Raw genomic sequence first — 24029 nt, 5'->3', positions numbered from 1 at the left:
TACTTTTTGTTACAATTCGAAAAAAATGCAACTGAAGCGCATCGAATGCTTTCAGAAACTTACGGTGATGCTGCTCTGAGTAAAAAAATGTGTCGGGAGTCGTTTCAACGTTTTTAAAAAGGTGATTTCGATGTCGAAGACAAACATCATGATGGAAGAGAAAAAACCTTCAAAGATGAATAACAATTTACTACGAGCTCTTAAAACCGGATGAAACCATCACAGGAGATCGCTACCGAACGCGACTGATGCGCCTTAGTCGCGCGCCAAAAGAAAAGTGGCCACAGTATCATGAACGACATGGCGAAGTCATCCTCCAACTCGACAATGCTCGGCCTCACGTCGCAAAAGTGGTCAAAAAGAAGCTGGAAACGCTGAAATGGGAGGTCTTACCCCACCCGCAGTATTCCCCAGAGTTGGAAAAATGGATTGCTTCATAGATAGCGTCAAAAAAGGACTCCTTTTTTCGAGTCGGGATCCGAAAATGTCCGGAAAGATGGGAGAAAGTAGTTACTAGCGACGAACAATTCTTTGAATAATACATCTGTAAGAACTTTTTCGTAATAAAGCTTTAAATTTTGGAAAAAACGGCGGAAGCAGTAAATGCGATTTTTTTTATAAGAAATACCAAGACTCAAGATGCAAAGTACAATACTGAAGATATAACTTGCTAAAAATAATAAGACAATTGTCGTTTTGCAAACCAACTTTATTATTTCCCATTGGCATAAATACTCTTCACAGCTTTCATGTTTTGAATATCCTAATAATAATAGATTTTAACTTCATCTAACCATTAAGCTTAGATTATTTGCAGATTTAATCATAATATGATAGCTTATTTCTGTGTCTGTTGAAAATAATTCCGCAGCAATCTTATTTTCTGTTACTGGAATGAAGCAATGATATTCTTGTGTACCTTGAATCATTTTTGTTGGTTGATAAATATCTTTCCATTCTACAGAACCATCTTGTAACATATAACAAAACTTCAAGACCTCGGATATTAGAACGAAACTCAAATTTCTAAGCGTGTCTGATTCTTTATAATAAAAGGTGATTTTTTTGAGGTTAGGATTTTCATGCATTAGTATTTGCTCAGATTTTTTGAGGTTATGATTTTCATGCATTATTATTTGCTCAGTATGCTTTGACATTTCATCATGAATAGACTTACTAACGAGCAACGCTTGCAAATCATTGAATTTTATTACCAAAATCAGTGTTCGGTTTCCGCTTTTTTATCGACAAATTTTGTTCAGCGATGAGGCTCATTTCTGGTTGAATGGCTACGTAAATAAGCAAAATTGCCGCATTTGGAGTGAAGAGCAACCAGAAGCCGTTCAAGAACTGCCCATGCATCCCGAAAAATGCACTGTTTGGTGTGGTTTGTACGCTGGTGGAATCATTGGACCGTATTTTTTCAAAGATGCTGTTGGACGCAACGTTACAGTGAATGGCGATCGCTATCGTTCGATGCTAACAAACTTTTTGTTGCCAAAAATGGAAGAACTGAACTTGGTTGACATGTGGTTTCAACAAGATGGCGCTACATGCCACACAGCTCGCGATTCTATGGCCATTTTGAGGGAAAACTTCGGAGAACAATTCATCTCAAGAAATGGACCGGTAAGTTGGCCACCAAGATCATGCGATTTGACGCCTTTAGACTATTTTTTGTGGGGCTACGTCAGGTCTAAAGTCTACAGAAATAAGCCAGTAACTATTCCAGCTTTGGAAGACAACATTTCCGAAGAAATTCGGGCTATTCCGGCCGAAATGCTCGAAAAAGTTGCCCAAAATTGGACTTTCCGAATGGACCACCTAAGCCGCAGCCGCGGTCAACATTTAAATGAAATTATCTTCAAAAAGTAAATGTCATGTACCAATCTAACGTTTAAAATAAAGAACCGATGAGATTTTGCAAATTTTATGCGTTTTATTGTTTAAAAAAGTTCTCAAGCTCTTAAAAAATCACCCTTTATATTAAAATGGATGAACTGTTGCTTGACCATTGTTCCAATAATTACTTTGAACAGCATCTTGAACAACGTATGAATAATTCGCGGAAAAATCACAAATTACAACTACTTCTCCTTCAGTTAATGAAGATTTTATGAATTAAGATTGAGATTTCATTTGGATCTGACTTTCAGTTTCGGAATTATGGGGTAAAATGTGCAAAAATTGAAAATATGTGTTTTTCTCATAGATGGCGCGACCGATTTGCACAAAATTAGGATCAAATGAAAGGTCCTGTGGTCTCATACGGAATGACTGAATTTCATCCTGATCCGACATCCGGATCCGGAAATCTAGGGTAAAGTGTGTTAAAAATTGTATACCATCACTGAAAAGGGCAAAAAAACTTTTAAAAAATCTAAATCGATCTCAGATCTTCTCAAATTGATAGTTTTCGTCAGAAGACGGCCAAACAAACCGATTTCGGTTATTCTTCCAAGAATCGAAAGAAATATTTTAAAGAATACCACAGTATTATATAGATTAGCATCACTCTTCTCATACAAATGGGCAACGCAAATGTCAAAGCGTTTGGTTTGAGAAATGATGCCGAGTATGTAACATAAACACTGAAGCATGCTATAGATTGATTCGAGTAGTTAATCAATCTATATTAATTGGTGCCAGGAATGAGTCCAAATTAGTGTCAGATATTATTTTATAAAGAGGTAAAAAATTCAATAGACTGTTTTGAAGAAAAAACCTGTTTTAATCCACCTAGAGGTGTAATGATGCCTTTCTTATATTACTCATAACATCATAAATATGATTGTGGAATTCGCTAAAACAACTGTTCATTGAATATAAGTAGGAAAGTTTGTTCGGACCTAATCTAACAAGCTCTACAAATCCTGTTTACGCTGTAGTTCCGGAACCGGAAGTAGTATCTACAACAAATTTAGGAATTCCGTATGAAACTGTAAGACTTTTCCTTCGAACCTATAAGTTTGTGAAAATCGATATGGCCATCTTGAAGGAAAGTGAGTGAGACCCTTTCGCAGTTTTCAATCACCATTTCCAATTCTTCCAAAATCGGATTCAGATGACCGGAATAGCCGGTTGGTTTGTTTGCCAGCAACAAATAAGACCTACAAATTGGAACAGTTTTGAACCTAGTTAAACCTAGACTTACTATCTCATTTTTTTATTCAATAATATAATATAATATTAAGGCACACTGCTTAAGCTCTAAGATGCCAAGGGTATTTACTAATCTTAATTATCGTCTAACTTAAAACTAGGGTAGTATCATTATGTAATGTAGTATCGGGGTCGCGGATTCTCGAGAATCCAGCTTTTAGCTGGCGATCGGTAGTGGCCGGTGAATTGAATTTAGGATGAGATGATTCGAGATGGCCATGGTATTTTTCTATGTTTCCCGCATCCTTCCAGTGTCGAACCTGTAGGTGGAGATTATATTTTCTGAGCGAGGAATAACACATTACGCTTGTATATTAATGTGTTTGAGGTACTGGTATATGAGAAGCATATATGAACTATCCCGACTCGCTAACACATCCCGAACCGGCACCTCAGGCGGTCTACCTCGGGCCCTGAGCGATTCCAGTAGCTTCGACCTGGCGTCGCAATACACTACGCACGACCACACGACATGCTCGATGTCTTGATAACCATCGCCACAGGTGCAGAGCCCGTTCTCCACGATCCCGATACGCCGGAGATGTGCGTTGAATGTATAGTGATTTGACATGAGCCGTGACATAACGCGAATGAAATCACAACTCACGTTCATCCCCTTGAACCAAGGTTTCGTCGATACCTTAGAAATAATGGAGTGTAGCCATCGTCCCAGTTCGTCATTCGTCCATGACGTTTGCCATCTTTCGAGAGTTTTCTGACGAGAAATACTGAAAAATTCATTGAAGCAGATTGGTCTTTCATAAATATCACCTTCTAATGCACCCACTGAGTGAGTCAGCCTTTTCATTGCCCGGAATGGAACAATGCGAAGGGACCCAGACTAACGATATTGAATAAGACCGTTCAAATAAAGTTCGCAAGTGTTCCCGTATTTTCCCCAGGAAAAATGGGGGATACTTTCCTGGCTTCATTGCCCGGAGAGCTTCTATTGAGCTTAGACTGTCCGTGACAATGAAGTAATGGTCTTTGGGCAAGGTTTCAATGATCTCGAGGGTGTACTGAATAGCAGCTAATTTTGCGACGTAAACTGAAGCCGGATCACTGAGTTTGTAAGAAGCGGTGATGTTTTCATTGAAGACGCAGAAGCCTGTGGACTTGTTGATGTTTGATCCGTCAGTGTAAAACACCTTTTTACAGCTGACTGTTCCAAATTTATTATAAAAAATATTTGGGGCCACTTGAGGGCGCACGTGATCCGGAATTCCACGAATTTCTTCTCTCATGGATATGTCGAAAAACACTGTAGAATCAGAAGTATCCAAGAAATGAGCACGGTTGGAAACAAATGAAGAAGGATTAATATTCTGAGCAATGTAATCAAAATACAAGGACATAAAACGGGTTTGAGAGTTAAGCTCAACTAACCTTTCGAAGTTCTCAATCACCAGAGGATTCAAAATGTCGCATCGAATGAGCAAACGATATGAGAGATTCCAGAACCGGTTTTTCAGTGGAAGAACGCTCGCCAGCACTTCGAGGCTCATCGTATGAGTCGATTGCATGCAACCCAAGGCAATACGCAAACAACGATACTGAATTCTTTCCAGCTTGATGAAATGAGTGTTCGCCACGGATCGGAAGCAAAAGCATCCGTATTCCATCACGGACAATATCGTTGTTTGATACAACCTGATCAGGTCTCCTGGGTGGGCACCCCACCATGATCCGGTTATTGTACGAATAAAGTTGATTCTCTGCTGGCATTTTTGTTTCAGATACTTAATGTGACATCCCGAGGTGCCTTTGAAGTCGAACTAGACCCCGAGATATTTAAATGTGAAGACCTGAGCTATGGTTTCACCCCTTAGTTGAAGCTGTATTTGTGCTGGTTCTCGCTCCCTCGAAAATACAACCAGCTCAGTTTTCTCCGTAGAGAACTCGATACCCATCTGAAGAGCCCATGATGATAAGTTGTCGAGAGTATCTTGTAATGGTCCTTGGAGATCGGCAGCTTTGGGTCCTATAATAGACACAACGCTGTCGTCGGCAAGTTGTCTTAGCGTGCAAGATGTGTTGATACATTCATCGATATTACTTACGTAAAAATTGTATAAAAGGGGGCTTAAGCATGAGCCCTGAGTAAGACCCATATAGCTGAATCGTATTGTCGACAAATCACCATGCGCGAAGTACATGTGTTTCTCAGACAATAAATTATGTAAAAAGTTGTTCAAAACTGGCGAAAGACCATGCTGATGCAGCTTCTCAGATAGGATATTTATAGAAACTGAGTCAAAAGCCCCCTTGATGTCTACGGAAACTGACGCCATTTGTTCTTTACGAGCAAGTGCCATTTGAATTTTTGTTGAGAGCAACGCAAGACAATCGTTCGTTCCTTAGCCCCTGCGGAAGCCGAATTGTGTATCTGAAAGTAAGCCATTTGTTTCGAACCAATTGTCTAGACGGAAAAGAATCATTTTTTCGAACAACTTGCGGATACAGGAAAACATAGCAATCGGCCGATACGAATTGTGATCGGAGGCTGGTTTCCCTGGTTTTTGAATGGCGATAACTCTTACTTGTCTCCAGTCGTGTGGGACAATATTACCCGTGAGGAACTTGTTGAATAAATTCAGCAAGCGCCTTTTGGCGGGGTCAGGCAGATTTTTCAATAAGTTGAATTTTATTCTGTCTAATCCCGGGGCTTTATTGTTACATGACAAAAGTGCAAGTGAGAGCTCTACCATCGAAAACGGTGATTCGTTTGTATTTGGTGTCGCGGCGCGGGTGATCTTCTGTACCGGAACAGAGTCTGGGCATACTTTTTTTGCGAAATCGAATATCCAGCGGTTGGAGTATTCATCGCTTTCATTCGTGGTGTTATGATTGCGCATTCGTCGGGCTGTGTTCCAAAGAGTGCTCATAGATGTTTCTTTCGTTAAGCCATCTATAAACCGACGCCAGTAACCGCGTTTCATGGCTCTAATCAAGTTCTTAGTTTTAACGTCTAACGCCGCGTAATTCCGGTAATTATTCGGTGTTCCATTTTTTCTGAATATTTTATACGCAGAGGATCTCTCCGCGTTTAAATTTGTGCACTCTTTGTCCCACCACGGGTTGGGAGGACGGATGCTAGTTTTTGCGCCGGGTACACGTTTCGTCTGAGCTTGGATCGCAGTATCGAGAATCAAGCCAGCAAAAAACGTGTGCTCTTCCTCCGGAGGAAGTTGTTGAATTCTTTCAAGTTTCTCAGATATCGAGGTCGCATAGCTATTCCAATCAATATTTAGTGTGAGGTCATACGAAACATTGATTGTCTTCGATGGTTTAGAGCCGCTGGTGATTGATATTACGATCGGTAGATGATCACTACCGTGGGGATCAGGAATTAGCTCCCGCGTGCAATCCAACCGTAGCGATGTCGAGCAAAGGGATAAATCCAGCGCACTTGGTCTTGCTAGTGGTGCAGGAATCCGTGTCATTTCTCCCGTATTCAAGATTGTCATATTGAAGTTGTCGCAAATATCATGGATCATAGATGATCTGTTATCGTCCCGTACCATGTAAGTTAAAGTCTCCTAAAATCAACGTGCGGGAAGGAGCTCTATGATATTATGGAGCCGCCGATGCCCAACCAAGGCTCTAGGGGGAATGCCGATTGAAGCAATACAAAGGTCCTTACCTTTGATTGTAACATGACATGCGACAACTTCAATACCTGGTATCGAGGGGAGGTTAATTCGATAAAAAGAATAGCACTTTTCGATCCCTAAAAGTACTCCTCCATAGGGATCATCTCGATCCAGGCGAACAATGTTAAAATCGTGGAAGCTTAAGGATATTTCAGAAGTTAGCCAAGTTTCGCATAATGCAAATGCGTCACATTTCAGATTATTTACTAGAAATTTAAAAAAATCTATTTTTGGGATGATACTTCTGCAATTCCACTGTAAAACAGTGATTAGATCCGTGACCTCAGTGGATGATTTAGCCATCGAAGGATACAATCGCTGAGAGAAGGGGCCAATTTGCAGTCAATTGTTTCAAATATGTTTTTACTGTTGGCATGAAAGCAATTAAAATGCTTCTAAGAGGGTCTGAAATATTGAAAGTTGTAAAAATCCAGTCCACAACATCAGAGAACTTGATAAGTCCAGCACCTAGTTGGTTCTCTGGTAGATTTTCTGGGACGCTTGGGGATTTTGTAGTCCCGGAAGTCGTGGGAATTCCATCTCGGAATTGAGTTTTCCGAGACCAGGAGCTTTTTGCTTCGGTGTTGTGTCCCGATTCCCGTTAGCTGTAACTTTTCGATGCCCTTCGGAAGATATCTTCGAGCCCTTACTAGGTAGCTTATGAGAGGATTTATTTATTCTATTCCTACAGCTATGAGGGACCGCCGAAGATGGACCTTCCAAAGAGTCGTCAGAATCGCTCTCGTCAGTTGACAAGCAGGCATATGGCTTCGTTGTCTGTTTAGGAAGAGTGGCACTTCTAAGCATCTCTACGAAGGAACGCTTGGAGTGCTCCTTTAGGGAACGCTTCATTCGATCACCTCGCAGTTTGTAATATGTAATATGATCCGGTTATTGTACGAAGAAAATTGATTCTCTGCTGCAATTTTTGTTTTTTGTTTTGCTGAAGTTGTAATTGTGCTGGTTCTAGCTTCCTTGAAAATACAATTAGCTCAGTTTTCTCCGTAGAGAACTCGATACCCATTTGAAGAGCCCATGTCGACAAGTTGTCGAGGGTATCTTGCAATGGTCCTTAGAAATCTGCAGCTTTGGGTCTTATAATAGACACAACGCTGTCGTCGGCAAGTTGTCTTAGTGTGCAAGATGTGTTGATACATTCATCAATGTTGTTTACGTAAAAATTGTATAAAAAGGGGCTTAAACATGAGCCCTGAGGAAGACCCATGTAACTGAACCGTTTTGTAGACAAATCACCATGCGCAAAATACATGTATTTCTCGGACAATAGATTATACAAAAGGTTATTCAAACTTGGTAAAAGACCATGCTGATGCAACTTCTCAGATAGGATGTTCATGGAAACTGAATCAAAAGCCCCCTTGATGTCTAGGAAAACTGACGCCATTTGTTCTTTACGAGCAAATGCCATTTGAAATTCGGTTGAGAGCAACGCAAGACAATAGATCGTTCCTTTGCCCCTGCGGAAGTCGAATTGTGTATCTGAAAGTAAGCCATTAGTCTCGACCCAATTGTCTAGACGAAACAGATTCATTTTTTCGAACAATTTCCGGATACATGAAAGCATAGCAATCGGCCGATACGAATTGTGATCGGAGGCTGGTTTCCCTGGTTTTTGAATGGTAATAACTCTTGTCTCCAATTATGTGAAACAATATTATTCTCAAGAAGCTTATTAAATAAATTCAATAAACGACTTTTAGCTGAGTCAGACAATTTTTTCAACAAAAGTATCGTTGTCTGATACAATTTTATTAGATCTTCCGGATGAGCACCCCACTAAGATCCTGTTATTGTTCGAAGAAAATTTACTCTTTGTTGGCATTTTGTTATCAGATACCTAATGTGTCCTCCCCACGTGCATTTGAAATCAAACCACACCCCGAGGTATTTGAAAGTCAAAACCTGCGCGATCATTCTTTCCATCATATGGAGCTGGAGTTTCGCGGGATCATGCTTTCTTGAAAAGACGACCAGCTCTGTTTTCTCCGCAGAGAATTCGATACCAAGATGAACAGCCCAAACGGACAAGTTATCTAAGGTATCTTGCAATTGTTTTTGCAAATCAACAGCTTTGGGTCCAGTAACTGAAACCACGCCATCATCTGCCAATTGTCTTAGTGTGCAGGGGGATACTAGACAGCTGTCAATGTCATTTACGTAAATATTATAGAGGAGCGGACTGAGACATGAGCCTTGCGGGAGACCCATGTAGCTAATTCTGAATGATGCTAAGTCGCCAAATGAAAAGTGCATGTGTTTTTCTGACAAAAGTTGTGCAAATAAATATTTATAACCGCTGGAAGTCCATGCTGGTGGAGCTTTTCTGGAAGAACATCAATGGAAACTGAATCAAATGCTCCTTTTATGTCCAAAAATACAGATGCCATTTGTTGTTTTTGAGCGAAGGCAATTTGGATGTCAGACGAAAGTAATGCAAGGCAATCATTCGTCCCTTTATTTCTACGGAAACCAAACTGAGTATCTGACAACAAGCCGTTCGTCTCGACCCAAGTGTCGAGACGTCGTAGAATAATTTTTTTGAACAATTTTCTGATACAGGACAACATTGCAATGGGTCTATATGAGTTGTGATTGGAAGCTGGTTTACCCGGCTTTTGAATGGCAATAACTTTCACTTGCCTCCAGTCAGGTGGAACAATGTTTTGCTCAAGAAACTTGTTGAACAATTCCAACAAACGTCTTTTTAATTTCTTTTTTTTAACGAATTTAATTCTGTCCAACCCAGGAGCGTTATTGCTACAAGACAAAAGTGCTATAGAAAATTCCATCATTGAAAAAGGGCTATTAATAAAACCATTATTTGAAGGAGATTCCCGATTAATGCTCTGCGTAGGAACAGAATCTTGGCAAACTTTCCTAGCAAAGTCAAACATCCATCGGTTCAAGTATTCCTCACTCTCATTACCCACGTTCGTCTGACCGTGTTCCAAAGAGTGCTCATTGAGGTTTCTCTTGACAAACTATCGACAAAATGTCTCCAATAGCTATATTTTTTTGGCTCGAATGATGCTCTTGCACCTGGTTTCTAAAACCATAAATTTTTCAAAATTGTGAGGAGTTCCTCCTCCTCGTTTTAAAAACGTCTTTAAAGCATTTTGTTTCGCGTGCTTAGCATCTGAGCACTCTTTGTCCCACCAAGGATTGGGAGGCCTTCTGTTAGTCGTTGGCCCAGGAAAGCGTTTAGTTTGGGATTGTTCTGCTGCCTCCAGAATCGAACAAATGAGGAAGTCATATTCTTCAAGTGGAGGGAGCTCTTCCATTGAATTCAAAATACTAGAGATACTACTTTGGTATTTAATCCAGTCGATATTTTTTGTCAAATCATAAATAATACTAACTGAAGAAGCAATGCAATTGCTACTGCTAATTGAGATGATGATTGGTAAATGATCGCTACCGTGTAAATCAGGAAATACTTTCCAGGTGCAATCTGGTCGAATTGAAGTCGAGCATAGAGATAAATCTAATGCGCTTGGACGTGCAGGAGGTCTTGGAATCCGTGTCATGCTACCCATATTTAATACCGTCATGCTAAAATTGTCACAAATGTTTTATATTAAAGATGATCTGTTATCATTGTAAACGGAACCCCACATCATTCCGTGCGAATTGAAACCCCCCAGAATCAATCGTGGAGCAGGAAGGGCTTCAACCATTTCATTAAGCTGTCGCTGTCCAACTTGTACTTTTGGAGGAATAAACCGAAGCTATACAAATATCTTTTCCTTTAATGTTTATTTTTCAAGCAACAACTTCTATACTAGATGTTGAAGGGTTGTTTATTCTATAAAAGGAATAGCATTTCTTAATTCTCAAAAGCACTCCGCCATACGGAGAGTCTCTATCGAGTTGTATAATGTTAAAATCATTAAAATTTAAAGATATGTTTGAAGTAAGCCATGTTTCACACAAAGCAAATACATCACATTTTTGACTATGCAACAAAACCTAAAATGAATCAAGTTTTGGCATGATGCTTCGACAATTCCACTGCAGAACAGTGATTGTATCATTTGCGGCGGGTGATAAATTATCTATCAAATGATACAAAACCTGAGACAATTGGCCATTGAGCTGATAACTGCTTCAAAAAGGTTCTAGCTATTGAAAGGAATGCCATTATGAGGGTCTTTAAGGGGTCAGATATATTGAATGCTGAGAAAATCCATTCTACAATTTCAGAAAACTTCAGTATACCTGTTGGTGTCTGTGAAATGGAGCTCACTGGATTATTATCTTTGTTTGCGCTAGATCCTGGATTGGTTTGAGAATTTGACAAACCAGGAGGCACAGTTTTTACTTTTAAATTATGCTGTTTAGCTTTAACACGGGGATCTTTTTTTGAAGGTGTAATTTTAGGTGCCTTTTTTGGTATTTTGTGGTTTGGTAATCTCCTCTTAACAGACCCTTAAGGAGTGATAAACGAATTACCTTCACTATTTCCGTCAGAGTCAGAGTCCTCTGGTTCCTCTAGATTTGAAAACCCGTTTTCGGTTTCCAAAGGGGGGACATCAATGACCGTTTTAAGCATTCCTGCATATGTGCGCTTAGACCGTGCTTTTAAAGAAAGCTTAAATTTGTCTTTGTGCACTTTAAATGCAGTGTTTAATAAAAAGGTTTTCAGTTTAGAGTTTTAAACGAATGATCATGCTTTATTTAAAAATCACTTATTTATATCCTATCCTCTCCTAACTTAGCTAATTGGATTTTACAGTATGGATTGCTAAAAATCCGGGGGGAGGAGTTAGAACGCGCAGCGTAAATCTGATTTAACCAATGACATATCTCGGTCATTGTAATGTATTTGAGTAGGAGAGAGTGAGTAATGTTTCTAGGCAAGTGAGTGAGTGTGATACGGAAAGGGGAGGTTGAGAGTAGTCAGGTTTAACTCTCGTGAGTGTCGGTTCGAGTCAGTGTGTTTTCCTGGGTTACTGTTATTCTAGGTCATGCCATATGGCACTGTTTGAGAGAGGTGTGGAACGTGGAGAAACGGGAAATGACATAACTGTTTTGTTTTTGGGTGATATTTGATGCTTATGTTTCCTTATTTATTTGTTGTGGTGTTTTCGTTGAGTCGAAGTAAGTGCTGACAATTTAATCGCCTTATGTAGGTGAAGTTTATATTTCAAGTGGGTTTCTGGGTTTCATGACTTGGTGTCGAGTGGAAATTTGTCGAGTACGTGTTTTATGGAAATTTGTCAAGTGCGTGTGGTCTGAAGTGTGGGAAAGATTTAATCTTGAATATTTTACATGGTCTGAAATGTGTGAGGAGATTTAGTGTTACATGCTCATATTACATCATCCCCCTTTTGGAAGAATGATGTAACGAAGGGAAATCATTCTGTAGTGCTTTATGAGATTAGTTTACTGTTGTGTTCGAACTCCCTAACAATTTTAATGTATATTACAGAGTTTTCTTATAGCTAAAATAACCGAAGCTGAGTAAAACTTCACTTACGCCCACGGCAATTATTTTTTGATTTTTCTCTTTTTTTTTGTTTAACGTGGTGTTAAGCTTGGTATCTGAATCTTAATTCTAAAAGTTTGATGTTACAATTTTGTATTTCACAATTTGAATCTTGAAGTTGTGTAACTTTAAATGGACCAATATAAAATGGATCTAGTTTGCGTCTATTTTCGTTTTGTAGATACACTATGTCGTTCAATTGTATTTCTATCGGATTGCATAGGTGATCTGTTGTTGATTTTCTGAATTCTTTTTGGTGTATTAAATGTTTGTTTGCTATTTCGTGTGATTTGTGTAGTCGGTATTGTAATTCTTTATTGTACATGTCGAAATTATATATTGGTTCAATTTTGTCTGGATAAATTTCTTGTGGTAGTCTGGCTTTTACGCCGAAAACTAGTTCGTAGGGTGTATACCCATGATCTGAGTGTGGTGTTGTGTTATATGAAAATGCATAGTATTGTAACCAATCATCCCAGTCAGATTGATGTTCGTTGATAAAAGATCGCAGAAACTCGTGATTTCTTTCCAAAGAACCAATTGTCTGAGGATGATAAGCTGTCGAAAAGGTTTGTTTAATTTTTAACAATTTGCAAATTTGTTCTAGAACCTCGTTTTTATATTCGGTTCCTCTGTCGGTTTTTAACTCAAGAAATTTACCGTAAGTTAAAATGAAATTTTCTACTAACGCTTTAGCTACGATGTTAGCTTCTTTGGTTGGAATAGGTATATATACAACGTATTTGGTTAATTCACACTGTATGCTTACAGCGTATCTGTTATTATGGATTGTTTTGGGTAATGGTCCAACAGTATCGATTGCCACTACTTCAAATGGTTTGTTAGGTGTATTAGTAATTTGTAATTTTTCTTTAGTATGTTTAATAATTTTGTTCTTTTTGCAAATTTCACAGGCCTTGATGAATTTAGCAATTGAACTTTTCATAAATTTCCATGTGTATATTTCTCTTAATTTGAGGTACAATCTGTTTTGTCCGATGTGTCCTCCTGTTGGTAATTCATGGTGATTCTTTAATATTGTTTGTATTTCCTGAGGTTTACTAATAAACTTCGGTGGTTTGTAGATAATAATTTGTATTGTTTTTTTTAGGACGAGACCTTTAAACATTTCCATAGGTACCATTTCAAATATTTTATCATTGCAAGAGATTGCTACTCTGCTAACTTTTAATTTTCTCATTTCTTCTTCATATTTGGAGATTGCAAACACGAGTGTTTGTCTGATATCTCTTATTTCTGTAATTACACGATGCATCGGTTTTTGTTTTTGTATCCCTTGATATGTATCAATTAATGGTTGCGAAATTTGGGACGAATTTTCTGTAATAGTTGCAAAAGGCAACAAATCTTCGCACGTCGTCGCTACTTGTTGGCGTAGGATAATCTTTTATTGCTTCGTATTTATTACTATCCGGTAGTATTCCTTTGTCTGTAATTTTGTGACCTAAATATGTTACTTCTGTATTAAAAAATTTACACTTATTGAGGTTTAATTTAAGGTTGTACTTCCTAATGCGTTCAAAAACTTTCTCTAAATTCTGAAGGTGGTGTTGAATCGAGCATCCAACTACTATAATATCATCTGTATATACAAAAGCATGCTCAGGAGTTAATCCTGACATTGCGATTGTCATCATTCTTTGAAAACTGTTTGGACTGATATTTAAACCAAACGGTAATCTTTTAAATTGAAAGTGACCGGATTGGGTTGAAAATGCTGTAAATTTCCTGGAGTTTACTTCTAAGGGTATTTGATGGAATCCTGACATTAAATCCAGAGTTGTAAAATATTTTGCTCTACCAAGCTGATCTAGGATAGCATCAATTCTTGGCAGTGGGAATTTATCGGCTAATATTTTTTTGTTAAGTTGCCGGAAATCAACTACTAATCTCCATTTTGTATTATTGTTTTCTGATTTTTTCGGGACTAGTAAAATTGGATTGTTATATGGTGATATGGATGGTTCGATAATATCATCTCTCAACATTTTGTTTACTTGGGTTGCAATTTCGTTGCTTTGTGAGTGAATCGTTTTGTAGTTTGGAATGTATACTGGGACTCTATTGCTCAGTTCAATATTTTGTGAATAAAAATTGTTTGACGAAACTGGTTCGTCTGGTAAGCAAAATATATCAGAATAATTTGAAATTAATTTTTCCAGGCTGTTTTTAGCGTATATGGGTACATTGCTTAAATCGAGTTCAGTTAAGACTTTGTTTTTTCTAGTGTTATTTTTGTACATGTTGTTTTTCGAAATTGTGTACTTACTTAGAGGTTCTAAAATTGGCTTGAATTCTGATTGGCTGACCTTTATAGATTTGTCAGTAGTATTCATAAATTTTACGAATTGGTTTTGTGGTGAAATAATTGCGCTTGCGCAAAATAACCCTTGTTTAATTTCCTGTGAGTGTAGTACCATGTCCTCACTGATATTTAAATTTTGCATTATTCTGATAACTTCGCATCTTCCTGGTATAATGTAGTTTTTATCGATTGTATCTTGAATCGGTATTGCTATTGGAATATTGTTAATTGTAAAGTATAATATCCAACATTCATAATCTATTAGGCATTTATGAGCCGAGAGGAAATCTCTACCTAAGATGCCATCTGTAGAAATAGGAAAATTTGGGCTTACTAGGTGGAATCTATGTTTAATAGAAACTTCGTTGTTAAATATTAATTCTGTTTCTGTCGATGCGATGGTTTCTATCTCGCCATCGGTAATTCCGGTAAGTTTAATTTTATTATTTATATTGATTGGTTGTTGTGGAGATATTTTGTTGCTTTAAATACTGATATATCTGCACCTGAATCTATAATAAATGTGCATATTGAATTTGTCATTCTTATACCTTATACCTTATTTGATAAAATTAGCGGCGTGTATATTCATGGTATACAAGGTCTTTCTTAAAAATTTTGGTTCGTTGGGTATTGGTTAATATTTTGTACTTGTTCGTACTGACGTGGTATTATATTTAATGTTTCATTTTGTGAGGCATTTTCCGTCTGTTCCTCGTTGGTTAATAATATTCTGTTATTTCCGTTCCTTCGGAAATTTTCGTGGTATTGACCATCTCTGCGGGGTCTTCCACGGTAATTGGTTTTATTCCGCATATTACCTTCATGCCGGAATTCTTGATTATTTGCATTAAAATTATTATGGTTGAAATTATTATTAAAATTATTATGGTTATAATTATTTCCATTATTATGAAATAATTGTTTTTGTGGATACCTATTGTATTGCACTGGATATCTGGTTGCATTATATTGTCTTGCCCCTCTATTAAAATTATTCACACGTTGTTGGTGCTGTTGAACAAAACGTGTGTGCATTATTTGGGAGTGGGTTATTTCGTCTGTACAAAATTCTTGTGCTTTCTGGTTTGCTTCTCTTATGTTGCTGAAATTACCAGCTTTGAGAATTATTTTTAATTCGGTGTTGTTACACCCTTTTATTAGAGCGTTTACCCCTATCTTAGTGCTCATTGATTTTGCCACTGGTAGTGGGATATTTTGCTCGACATAGGTATTTTCGAGTTTCGTGCAGAGGGTTTCAATTTCATCGCAAAAACTGTTTATTGAGTTTTTTTGCTTTAATGTGTTTATTTTTGCTATGATACTTTCGGGGGTGGTCGTGATTTTACACCTTTCCTCGACTAGTTGTATCAAATTATCGATTGTGTTGACTGTTTCAGGAATGCCTTGTCTGGCTTTTCCGGACAGTCTGGTTTTTAGAAATTTTATTGCCATGGCCATGTGGTCTGGCAGAACTAACTCATTCAGCAATCTAGCTGAGTCGATAAACGTGTATAAGTTCTCAGGAGAACCATCGTAAGGTTGTATAAGAGCCGTCGCCTGACGTAAGTCGAACGGGGTTGTTGTTTGGGTCATTGTGTCGTTTTTGGTTGCTTTAATACATGCGAGTTTAAATTTTATTATTTCGCAAATTTCGTCAGTCCACAGTCTCGTATTTTTTACTAAGTTGTGGAAAGTCTTGTCGTCGATAATTTCTTGTTGCTTTATAAATAGATTTTCAAGGTCTATTTTTAATTCTTGGCATCGATTCAATTTTTCTTCGAGTAATTTTTCTGATAGTTTCGTGTTTATAGACTTCTTTACGTAAATGTGGAGTTTTTCTAGCTCCTTATAATTTTGCATTTCATTTTCGCTTGGATATATATAACATTTATATAAAAAAAATTTATCACATATTAAAAAATATTATATTATTTTTCTCGTTTTTTTTTTAAAGAAAAAATCATTCCTTTCGCAATTATAAGATATAGTGTGTAGTTTTCTAGACATGAATATACATGCGTAACCACATTTGTGTTTGTCGGGAATCGCCTGTTTGCGTTTTTCCTCGGCACGAATTTTAATTTCATTTAATTTCTCTTTGATCGTTAAAGGCCATTTGTCGTTATAAGAATTTTCCATTGTCGACTAAAAAATGTTTGTATACGTAGTCTAAATTTAAACGTTGGTCAATTGTACCTGACGTGCGGCCTTGATTGCTATTTTTTCTGTATATTGTTTGTGCAATTTTATTAGACCTTTCAGTAGCAGGTAGCCTATTGCTATCCCTACCAACGCGCAGAGTGCGATGCCTTTCGTTTACCTCGACGGGGAGGCTATTGTGTTATTGATGGTTTCGTCTGACGAAAACCAACCCATAATCTCTATTCACAAATGTTGTTTTGTCTTAACTCGATATTTGCCTAGCTAGTTGTCCCTAATTCTTAATTTAAGCACAGTACCTTTGGTTTACTTCGATTTCGTCCTCACGTTGTAGGTACTCGTGTGTGAGCGTTGTCGTCGTCTCCTTGTGCTGTAGCGGATCCTTCCTTGGTGACACACGGTTTTGTTTTATTTTTGTTTGCACACAGAATTTCTCGGGTAGTTCATAGTTAACGTCGCACGATGTTTCCTGGTTATTCACTGCTATGAAAAGGGCACCAATTACCGAAAGTCGAACTAACTAACGATAATAAAGATCGTCATTTGCATTTTTTTTGCATCACTAAACACTCGTTTATCAGTTATTGAATTCGGTTTATTGCTAGCCACTTGCTCTTCTTTTTCAATTTGAACTTGGTAACTTCCGTACGATTACTTTCACCACCAGTTTATCAGTTATTGAATTCGATTTATTGCTAGCCACTTGCACTTCTTTTTCAATTTGAACTTAGTAACTTCGGTACGATTACTTTCACCACCAGTTTATCAGTTATTGAATTCGATTTATTGCTAGCCACTTGCTCTTCTTTTTCAATTTGAACTTAGTAACTTCGGTACGATTACTTTCACCACCAGTCTATCAGTTATTGAATTCGATTTATTGCTAGCCACTAAAGCCAAATTGCACACTTCACCAAATCACCAATAATTGGAACTTGTTGCCACCACTGTGGAATGCCAGGAACACTTTTTATAGGTATGCAACTATTTCATAAGTCAATTTCTTTGAAGCAGTAGTAACTTCCTTGGAGAAAAATAGGCACTTTTGCCACAGACTAACAGACATGACAGTATGAGTAAATTCTTATAAAAATTATTTTTCGTGATGCACTAGTTCCACCTATATTGTACTGCGCGAACTATTTACTATCTGTACACCCCTAGTGTTATGTAAAAGTTTTTTTACTAGTTGGTTTCCCCTCGTTTGTCAACACCGATCAGCTGCTCGCAGGGATGCCTGATTTCATCAAAATATTTGAAAATGAATCGTCACAATAAATTATTGGATTACGTTGATAATATATATAACTTTTTCGCGATCTTGGAAGGTAACCATTTATTCGACTCAAAGTTGTGCATCTGGACTATTTTTTATTGTGTTGGTAGTTTTCACCCGAAATTAAGTGGCGGCAGACCAGAAGCAAGTAAATATTGTAACAAAACGGGTTCGATTTTGTATTGCGTTGGAGGATGAGAAGTAGGCACAATTATGTATATAGTTTAGGCAATATGTATTTAATCTGTATCCTGCATGAAATTCGCATGGACGTATACAAATCAATACATTACAGGTAATTCTGTATGAATGGCAACTCTGTTGGAAAATGAAAAAAATAAACACAGTCTAGATGACAGACAGGATGTTTTTGATAGGGTAACGTGGCGCCATCATGACACATGTGAGTACTGTCCCAAATAAAGGAATATTCGAAACGACCGTTAAAATGATTGAAGAATCTAATTTGAGTGTCCTGTCTGTTAGTCTGTGCTTTTGCACTGTTCCGAATTTTGAATCCTGATCATTGTTAGAGTTTATTTCTTCGATTTTTTTTTCGCCTTATCACATGCACGTATAAAACAGTCAATAGTACTTTAACCGAAACCGAATTGTTTCACAAGTTCAGTTCCCGAGAATCGTGAAGAAATTCTATCACCTGCACACCACGGAATCGCTGGTCGGAAAAAACACTCGGTCGCCATTTAATAAAAAGGTTTTCAGTTTAGAGTTTTAAACGAATGATCATGCTTTATTTAAAAATCACTTATTTATATCCTATCCTCTCCTAACTTAGCTAATTGGATTTTACAGTATGGATTGCTAAAAATCCGGGGGGAGGAGTTAGAACGCGCAGCGTAAATCTGATTTAACCAATGACATGTCTCGGTCATTGTAATGTATTTGAGTAGGAGAGAGTGAGTAATGTTTCTAGGCAAATGTGTGAGTGTGATACGGAAAGGGGAGGTTGAGAGTAGTCAGGTTTAACTCTCGTGAGTGTCGGTTCGAGTCAGTGTGTTTTCCTGGGTTACTGTTATTCTAGGTCATGCCATATGGCACTGTTTGAGAGAAGTGTGGAACGTGGAGAAACGGGAAATGACATAACTGTTTTGTTTTTGGGTGATATTTGATGCTTATGTTTCCTTATTTATTTGTTGTGGTGTTTTCGTTGAGTCGAAGTAAGTGCTGACAATATAATCGCCTTATGTAGGTGAAGTTTATATTTCAAGTGGGTTTCTGGGTTTCATGACTTGGTGTCGAGTGGAAATTTGTCAAGTTCGTGTGGTCTGAAGTGTGGGAAAGACTTAATCTTGAATATTTTACATGGTCTGAAATGTGTGAGGAGAAATGAAATATCATCATGAGGACTCTCCCCACAATAAATACAATTTCCTTGTTGCAATCATTATCATTACGAGGCCCTTCACACTTAATCGTTTCCTACAATATATACTTTTTTTCATTCTCTTCCGTAACATAACCATCACCGCCCACGGAAGACCGCTGCGGGCCACCCGCCGGACCTTCGAAGCTTGGGGGTGTTTCCCCCAAGCGAGAATTAGAGAAAAATTGTGCACTCATTTTTCTCTGAAACGACTCAACTGATTTTTACAAACTAAGATTCAAATGAGAGGTCTTGTAGTTTCCTTAAAATTTCTAGAACATTTCATCCGGATCCGTCATCCGAACTAAAGCGTGATAAGTGGAAAATTAAAAATTTCATGAGTATTTTTTTACAAACGATGGTCAAAAACAGGTACAAATCCCATAAAACTGTCTGATAAATTATTCTAGTTTGCAGAGCTTGTTAGTTTGTGGGCATAAAAACTTAACTCGGCACTACTGGTCTCCCCTTTTCCTGTTCCGGAAGCACCGAAAGTGGCGAAAGAAAACTCCAAAAATATAACTTTTTTCGATTGGTCTGCGATGCTTGAACCGATTTTCACAAATCATGATTTGAATTGAAGCTCATATTATCTTTCAAAATACTGTGAAATTTCATCCGGATCCAACTTCCAGTTCCGGAGTTACAGGGCGATGAGTTTTCAAATCGGCATATAGATCGACAATATGTACAAGACCGAAAGAAGCAGAAAACACAAATCAAACGATGCGTGCTTTGTTCTATTTCGTACACGATATGAAGAAATCGAAACGGTTACGGATGTCTGCTAATGGTGTGTGATATTGGAAAAAGACGGTGCTGCGGTTGATAAAAATTTTTGCTATTCCATGATAAGTGCGATTGAAAGAATAAACGAATATTATTGAATTCAAATTTATTTGAAAAAATATGCATTTTCCACAGCCAATAGCGTAGTAATACCGTGCCGGTTGTGTAATGATGTCAATAATAATAATAAGGTTCGCTTCGTTTGTTAGATTTTGTCTAATTGGTTTAATCGAAATAAAGCATGAGATAGTAAGTCTAGGTTTAACTAGATTCAAAACTGAGAGATATTTCCGAAATCAATGCTAATAGTCTTAGAATTGCATGAAACGTTGACATTTAGTGTCGTCTCGAAAAAAAATTTACTTTCTGGGACTCGACAAAAAAACGATACCTTTGAAAATTTTTTTTGAGATAACACTAAATCTCGACGTTTCATGCAATTTTAAAACTATGGTGCTTTTTCAAGATCGAACATTTTCAAACCTTAACCGCTGGGCAGCATCCCTTACCCATATCCGATTTAGCTCACATTTTGCATGGTGGCTTTTTTCGAAGCGCTTAAACTTTTGAGCGCTTTGCGAAATTAAAGGTGATCCCAAAATATTGGCACCCTTATATAATACGTGGAAGGGTCATATCGGCCTTTGAGATTGAATTGAGGTCTTGAAATAAATATATATGTGAAATAATCGTTTTGAGGAGATCTAATTGTGACATTACAAAGGCCAAATTGTGACATTACAAAGTCTTCAAAGTTTTTTTTTGTGCATCTTGATTCTGAACTTTCCTTCAGACATCATTATACTCATATAATAGATCAGACAAAAAGAAACCTTGACTTCATTGTCTTCACTGTAAGGATCTCCAAAGAGTTTAACGATCTGCTTGCGAGCATTATACTATTCGTTAGTTCGTGGTGCCCATACGTGAGCGTTTGAAGCAGAGAATCGAAGCAGTACAAGCTTCCTCCGAGAAGCCTTAGATCGTAGAATTCATTGATACTCGATTTTCAACGCACATAGTATGGTCAGAATGAACTGATCAGGGCGATGCGTAGTGTGTATCTGATCATTTTGACTTCTCCGTGTCTAGCGCCGTTTTCAAAAATAGACTTAAGAGACTTCAATAGATAATAAACTTATTATAACTTATTATTGTAAACAATTTTTAAAACACATATATGTTATTTAATTAGTTAATACTCAAGATTGTGAAAATTGCGAATTATGTGCGCAGCCACATAATCGAAGCCAAGATGGCTCGGCGGCATCTTTATCTTTCAATCTTTATGCAAGAGTACAAGAATCAATCTTTTTTCAAGAAGTACAATTGTAGGTGAACAAAACGGGCGTTAACGTATTATCATTGATTGTCTTTATTTTACATGAATTCCAATTACGATATTAAGACATTGCAGGATTCGGCGAAATGGCTTTCGGCGAAATGACATTCGGCGAAATGTCATTCGGTGAAATGACCCTTTCGGCGAAACGGCATTCGGCGAAACAGCTTTCTGACCCTTATTCGTTTTTATGTAAGCATGTATGTTTGTGAAAAAGTAGAAAAGATGATGGATTTTTTCGCGCATTTGAAGATTGCTGATTTTCAAATGAGCTTTATCCTTCCATGCAATTTTACATGAAGATCAACATAGGTCAAATGGAAAATAATTGAATGAATAGATAAAACTCACTTTCAAGGATCACATTGAAGGAATCCAGGCAAAGTGTAATAAATATATTAAATGTTTATATCCTCTTATAAACAGTAATTCTAAGCTCTGTCTAAAAAACAAATTGTTAATTTATAAACAAATTTTCAGACCAGCCATGCTTTATGCGGTACCAATTTGGTCAAGCTGTTGTTCCACCAGGAAGAAAACGCTTCAAAGGATTCAGAATAAAATTCTGAAAATGATTCTGAAGCGTCCTCCCTGGTTTAGTACAAATGAGTTACACAGACTCACAAATATAGAACCATTAGATGTAATGTCACATAATATTATAAGCAAATTCCGACAAAAATCGATGCAATCTTCAATTGAATCGATTCGCTCTCTGTATTAGTTAGTAAGTTAGTATATAAGTTCCTTTTCCCCATTACACAATACAAGTAGGTTTAGAATTTTCCCTACACGAAAATCTCAGAATTGCGGAAGCAAATGATGTCTTCATGGTAATAACCAAATCATATATATATATATATATATATATATATATATATATATATATATATATATATATATATATATATATATATATATATATATATATATATATATATATATATATATATATATATATATATATATATATATATATATATATATATATATATATATATATATATATATATATATATATATATATATATATATATATATATATATATATATATATATATATATATATATATATATATATATATATATATATATATATATATATATAACAGGGCTGAAAAGTCACCACTTGTGGCTGAACACCCAATTTAAATCTTAATAATTTAATTTTAACTCATATTCCAATAAATAGTTATTAAAAAAAAAAATGAATAGATAAATAAATGAATAAATAATTAAATAAATATTTGGTGCATATCGCCCTGCAACTCCGAAACCGGACCGGTCGGGTCCAAATGAAATTCAGGAACTTTGTATGGGATCATAAGACCTTAAATTTGAACTTAAGTTCAAAGTGAGTGACGATATTTGTCACATACACATACATACGCACACACATACATACATACAGACATTTGCTCAGTTCGTCGAGCTAAATCGGTTCAAAAGTTGGTTTTCGCAGTAATTGTATAGCCTTTCTATACGAAAAAGGCAATAAACAAACAAACAATGAAAATAATTCCAAATTCTGTACAATTAATTCGTCATTCTGTATTATAGCTTCAAAGAATACATCAAGTTATCCGAACTATTGAACTGAATGCGACAAATACATACCTACTGGTAAGCTGATCCAAAGTCCCATCGTTTAATGAATTTACTAAATCGATCACTTTATCTGCGTTTTCATGGGATGGATAAAGTTTTTCTTCAGCTTCTTTAAGAAATGCGTTGACGTATGCGCTGGATACATGTACCATACACTAAAATAATTAATAATGTTATGTTTTAGTAATATATTTTAAGTGGAATGCTGGAATCATTAAAAGAATGTTATAACTCAGACTTCTGTTTTGGAAAGAACATTTAGTTAAATTTAGTCGTTCGGTTTCATATGAATGACTAAATTTGAGAGTCGGACGAATGACACTTTCTGAATAAAAAAAAACGAATTATAAAGGTGGGTGGGTAAAGTCCGAGACATAATAGGATGACTCAACTTCGAATAAAACCGTATTACTTCACACTTCGGAATATCGAGAACCGCTCGTATCAGTTGATTAATTGTGTGAACGACGGCTTGGCCACGACAAGCATATTTTACCACGCCATTAAATATGGCGGAACGAACGAGAGCAAAAAATTATAGGGTTGAGAATTAGACACAACTGTATTGCACTACTTTTTCGACAAAATTTCTAATTTTGGCCTACATCAAGTAAACTCCGTAAAAAATCAACAAAATGCATATTTAGACCTTCTTTTCACAAATTGCACAGAAGACTTTTGTGTGAACGCATCAAACCTGCCATTATGGAAAAATGAAGCATTTCACACTGCAATTGAATATTCATTATTTACACACAATGCATCCCTTCCCTACGACTTGGAATATGAGGAAGTGCCGGAATACAATAAAATTGAC

The 24029-nt window shown here is 36.9% G+C and overlaps 1 protein-coding gene across 1 annotated transcript in view; it reads right to left on the bottom strand.

Moving 5' to 3' along the window:
• The window catches only part of LOC131433123 (putative fatty acyl-CoA reductase CG8306), a 374751-nt gene that overhangs the window by 337564 nt on the left and 13158 nt on the right, over window positions 1–24029 (bottom strand). The window contains exon 2 of the mRNA XM_058599945.1: window positions 23222–23367. Coding sequence (XP_058455928.1) covers window positions 23222–23367 — 146 coding nt within the window. The remainder of the gene's footprint in view (window positions 1–23221; window positions 23368–24029) is intronic.

Source organism: Malaya genurostris, chromosome 2, assembly GCF_030247185.1.
Source record: "Malaya genurostris strain Urasoe2022 chromosome 2, Malgen_1.1, whole genome shotgun sequence".
NCBI classification, from domain to species: domain Eukaryota; kingdom Metazoa; phylum Arthropoda; class Insecta; order Diptera; family Culicidae; genus Malaya; species Malaya genurostris.
Note: the sequence above shows the minus strand (reverse complement) of the source record. Positions and strands in the feature narration are given on the sequence as shown.